We start from the raw sequence: 5,400 nt of genomic DNA on the forward strand, positions 1-5,400 counted from the left end.
AACGTGTGTCTCATGGCGACAGAATGGACAGCAGATCACTGACGGTGATGACAGTTCACCTGACAGCCAATAGGACGACAGAGATGAATAAGGTTATTAGCCATTACTGTTTCAACCAATAGGAGGAACAGAGAGAGTTTGTATTTTTTTATGAAGACAAGGTTGGTGCCAAGGTTGGTTGGTGTGTGTACGTGCGCAGGTGTCAGGTCACTGTGTGTGTACGTGCACGGGCGTCAGGTCACTGCGTGTGTGTGTACGTGCGCGGGTGTCAGGTCAGTGTGTGTGTACGTGCGCGGGCGACCCGGGCATCAGGTCAGTGTGTGTGTGTGTGTGTGTGCTCTCACCCATGTCCACCATCCTCTTCAGACACTTGGCACACACGCGGTGCAGACAGGACAGGACTTTGGGCTTGCGGTGTCGGGTGTCGTAGCGGTTGTAGCAGATCTTACACTCCAGCTCCTCCACCGTGAACACCGCGGAGCGACCCCACGACCCCCCCGCCTGGAAGACATTACAGCCAATTAGAACACCGGCTTTTTTGTGAGGGTAGGTAGGTACCCTGCACAAAAAACATGTAGTAATCCTGGTCTCTAAACTGCCTCCCCCTGGCCAGCCGGGGCGCCTGATGGAGGGGAAAGGAACTGGTTGGAATAACGTGTTCCTTCCACGCGCTACGACGTCCAACCAGGGAAACTCCCCCCTGTCAGGTGTAAAGGAGCAACTTGGACACTCAGGCATGAAGGAAGCATGAGTTCAAGTCCGTTGCTCTCCCCAGGTTGGCGGAGGGTGTGTAGAGCCCAGGATCACATTAGATGATTGACACAGGGGTGAAAAATGGGTTACAAAATCGTGGGATAAAAAAATAAAATAAAAAAATAACACTGCCCACAGCAATATACACCAGCCAATGAGAACACTGCAGCGACCCGCAACAATACACCGTCCTAAATTACGTTTTTGAGGGGCGCTAGCCCCCTCCTATATTCAGCTATTAGTGTAGATTTCCATCCTATACACAAACATTAAATTCCCATTGACAATGAATGGAGAATCTTACATCATATAGCAAATAGACATAGTGTCTATTGTACGTCATGATGCTGTACGATGATAAGAGCGCCCCTCACTTCACACGCGTGTGATTTTAATTTAACTTCCTCGCAACAGTGATTCCCCATCGATGATGTCACTGGTGGACGTGTGTCTGAACTGCCCTCCTATGAGACACAGACTGGTTTCTGAACCGCCCACAGCCCTCCTATGAGACACAGACTGGTTTCTGAACCGCCCACAGCCCTCCTATGAGACACAGACTGGTTTCTGAACTGCCCACAGCCCTCCTATGAGACACAGACTGGTTTCTGAACTGCCCACAGCCCTCCTATGATACACAGACTGGTTTCTGAACTGCCCACAGCCCTCCTATGAGACACAGACTGGTTTCTGAACTGCCCACAGACCTCCTATGAGACACAGACTGGTTTCTGAACTGCCCACAGCCCTCCTATGAGACACAGACTGGTTTCTGAACTGCCCACAGCCCTCCTATGAGACACAGACTGGTTTCTGAACCGCCCACAGCCCTCCTATGAGACACAGACTGGTTTCTGAACCGCCCACAGCCCTCCTATGAGACACAGACTGGTTTCTGAACCGCCCACAGCCCTCCTATGAGACACAGACTGGTTTCTGAACCGCCCACAGCCCTCCTATGAGACACAGACTGGTTTCTGAACCGCCCACAGCCCTCCTATGAGACACAGACTGGTTTCTGAACCGCCCACAGCCCTCCTATGAGACACAGACTGGTTTCTGAACCGCCCACAGCCCTCCTATGAGACACAGACTGAGCAGAAAATAAATGTGCCATTTTATCATGAACGTTAGTGAGGACCAGTTATGATGAAGTTTCGGTCGAAAAGTGGTGAAGTGTTCCTTTAATCTCTCTGTACCTTTCCCTCCATGTCCCGGCCTGGCTCCGCCTCTTTCAGAAGGGTCATCCTGATTGGCTGGGCTCTATATACTTCAACCTATAGGATAAAGGGAAGGGGACGATGTGCTGTTAAAGGAGCAATCCGTAAGTTTTAAAACTTTTTGAAGTTTAAAACAATTGAAGTCCATGCAAGCTTCCACATCAGTGGCGAATGTGCGAAAATGCGACCGTTTTCGCTCTTTATTTGTTCGCTCTGTTGTCGTATTTTGCAGCGATGCAACATGCAATATTTCGCATTTTCAGATCGCTTATTCGCATCGCGTCGCTAATTCGCCAGTGTGTAATGACCTTAAAGCTGCTATAAGCAATACTTTTTTTCCCCACACACACACAGCAATGGGTAAAACACTCCACAAATGTAGTGCGAGTAGATTAGAGTGTGACTAGAGTAGAGTAGAGTAGAGTATTATTATTACCAGATGGGTCATTATTTTGTATTGTGATTTGTGAATATGGGTGTCATACCTCAGGCTAGCCGTTGGTGGCGCCGCCTCTTCTAGAAGCGTCTCGTCTCCACAAAGGCAATGGGATGGGTGGAGCTTAATAAACCCGGTGTGGAGGAGGGGGGTGGAGCTAACTTCAACCAGGAAGTGAGGCCTGCGAATTGAAAGTATAATTCCAGAACACCAGCGCTGTCCGTCCGTCCGGCCCGAATATCGATTCAAACGACTCTTAAGTAAAAACGTTCTGTGACTACAGTGTCAAAAGAAAAAAAACTAACAAAAACGATACAATATCTCCCTGATTATGAACACGTATACGGTCGGTTTTCACAGACAAAAGCTCTTACAGTATATTGTTATCGATAATATTATATGGCACATACAGAGTAATATTGATAATAATAACAATATTAATGCTACACAGCACTGCGGTTTGTTCACATTGACTCATTAAGGATGTTTGATATGTTTCTGAAGCCCTGATTACAAAAATAAACACTTATAAATAACGTTACATTTGGCAGTCCTCTCTCTCTCTCTCTCTCTCTGCGTTCAGCACGACTTACGACAACACATTCTACAGTTCGCAGTATACGAACGACACGTATACAGAGGACGGTATATATATATAGCACGGCCGCAACAATGCAGTTCACAGTCTCTCCACCAGAGGGTCACCGACCAGTCGATGTGTCACGTTTTAGTTCATGTTCTGCCGGCCAGCAGTGGCTCTCTAGTCTAGAGACTAGAGCCTCTGCCTGAAGACCAAACGACTGATCGGTGTCTCCGGTAAGATGTTTGGGTTTCCACCCACAGGTGTTACACTGAAGCCGTGACCCGCATGGGGTGAGTTCTTTAGCAGTAGCAGTTGAGCCTCTCTGCCTGATGACCAAAATATACTGTCTCCGCCCTGCCAAGGGTGAGAATTCCCCCCTTTAGGCTAGAGGCTATAAAGATGTTTGGGGTTTTTTCACACACAGCAGGACACCCGCCAGGTTCAAATCCCAGGTGATGCCGTGTCGACCCGCATCGGGTGAGTGTACAACAGCAGCAGTTGTGACTCTAATAGAGCCTCTGCCTGAAGACAAACAAAAAAAGCCTGATATCTGTCCACCGGCCCTTTAGCCTAGCGGGGTACGATGTTTGTCGTCTTTAGACGCTGGTTGTAATCCCAGGCGCCGCTACACCGCGCGCGATAAATCCCAGTGCGCGACAGTCAGACTTCAGTAACGCTAACCGCTAACGAACCACCGCTATAGCTAACTGTTGACGACGTTCCACGAAAAGCAGTTTTACGGTATATAAATGAATGCTTCCTGTTCAGGAAGATTATTAATATAATTCTTCTTTTCTTTTTTCTTTTTTTTTAGCCTTGTTTCGTTTCCATCCCTGCTCTCCCATTGGCTTCCAGCTGTGATGTCATCGTCATCATCATCGCTCCATCCACTGTGATGTCATCATGTCTCCGTTGTGCCATTCTGCCCCATCTGCCTCGACCGTCCATCCTTATACCTACTACATGTCTCTCTCTCTCTCTCTCCTTCTCTCTCTCTGTCTCTCTCTCTCTCTCTCTCTCTCTCTCCCTCTCCGGGTGATGTAATGACAGAGTGATGGAAGGTCGTTATAGGTCAGATCATCTGGAGGAACAACAGCGCCTCCAGCAGGTTGGTTTGAGCTTCCAGTCGGATCCTCTCAGGTCACCATATAGAGCTGCAGACCGAAGCTCCACACGTCATGACGTATGTTCTTCTAGTCTACAGCTCCTGTGGTCCTCAGTGGAGGAGACCTCCAGAAGAACAGATGTTTGTGGTGGTTGGGGACATTCTCCAGGGTTCTACAGCTCCTGTGGTCCTCAGTGGAGGAGACCTCCAGAACAACAGATGTTTGTGGAGGACGTTCTACAGCTCCTGTGGTCCTCAGTGGAGGAGACCTCCAGACCAGCTGTTTATGGTGGTGGGGGACGTTCTCCTGTGGTCCTCAGTGGAGGAGACCTCCAGAACAACAGATGTTTGTGGGGGACGTTCTCCAGGGTTCTACAGCTCCTGTGGTCCTCAGTGGAGAAGACCTTCAGCAGAACACATGTTTGTGGTGGTGGGGGACCCTTTCAAGGTTCCTGTGTCAACACACAACACAACAACACAGGTCAAAGGTCAAACCCAGTATATTGATTTGGTGTATAGGTCGACGAAGACTTTCAGTCGACTACAGACAAAATGTAATATAAACAAAGCTATACGTGACTATAACAAAGACTATAATATAATACAAAATAATAATAATGATAACGTGGTTCAAATGATTTGTGTCTCTATATAAGGAGGGCGGCTGGTGGTGGTTCAGCGGTAGAGTGGCCTGGATGGTAACCGTAAGGTGTTGCCAGTTCGAACCCTGTGGGCTCCCCGGAAGTCAGTGTGGAAGTGTCCTTGAGCAAGACACTGAACCCCTGATTGCTCCTGATGTGCAGGTTGGTGCCTTGCATGGGTTTCCCCCGCCATGTGTGTGTGAATGTGTGTGTGAATCATAGACTGTAAAAAATATGGGACAAAGCGTTCTGCGGGTCTAACATGAACATAAAATGAAGCCTGTCAGTCCTTTGAATTGTACGTCGTCGCCATCTTTCTAGATCCGTTTAGGCCCAGCTGGCCCATTGGCTGGCCCAGACAACGAGGCGGGACTTCCGTCCTTCTTGTGGGGTGGGGGATCCCGTTCATAGACTTAACGGTAGCTAGCCACGCCCCTCAGAACATGCGCGACTTTTATGGTCATTTTTTTTATAAAATGGGACCATAGTTTTCCAAAAAGAATATTATGACATTAGAAATGAGACTTTAAACTAGTGACTGGAAGCAGAAAGGTATTCATGACCATGTTTATTAAGGTAATACAGTCTAGGTGAAGTTGGGCCCAAATACATGGACTTCTATGAGAGATATGGGTTTTTATGGGTCCAGTGACCATAAAACT

General features: G+C 48.1%; 1 protein-coding gene across 1 annotated transcript in view; it reads right to left on the minus strand.

The window, feature by feature from the left end:
• Positions 1-2,000, minus strand: part of LOC308335898 (E3 ubiquitin-protein ligase RNF182-like) — a gene marked incomplete at both ends in the record, with an annotated part of 13,133 nt that extends 11,133 nt beyond the window's left edge. The window contains 3 exons of the mRNA XM_080793120.1: positions 1-59; positions 345-501; positions 1,953-2,000. The exon at positions 1-59 is cut by the window's left edge and continues 12 nt beyond it. Coding sequence (XP_080649246.1) covers positions 1-59; positions 345-501; positions 1,953-2,000 — 264 coding nt within the window. The remainder of the gene's footprint in view (positions 60-344; positions 502-1,952) is intronic.
• Between the last annotated feature and the right edge of the window lie 3,400 nt (positions 2,001-5,400).

The sequence above is a fragment of the Protomyctophum bolini genome, assembly GCF_963924005.1.
Source record: "Protomyctophum bolini genome assembly, chromosome: 20".
NCBI classification, from domain to species: domain Eukaryota; kingdom Metazoa; phylum Chordata; class Actinopteri; order Myctophiformes; family Myctophidae; genus Protomyctophum; species Protomyctophum bolini.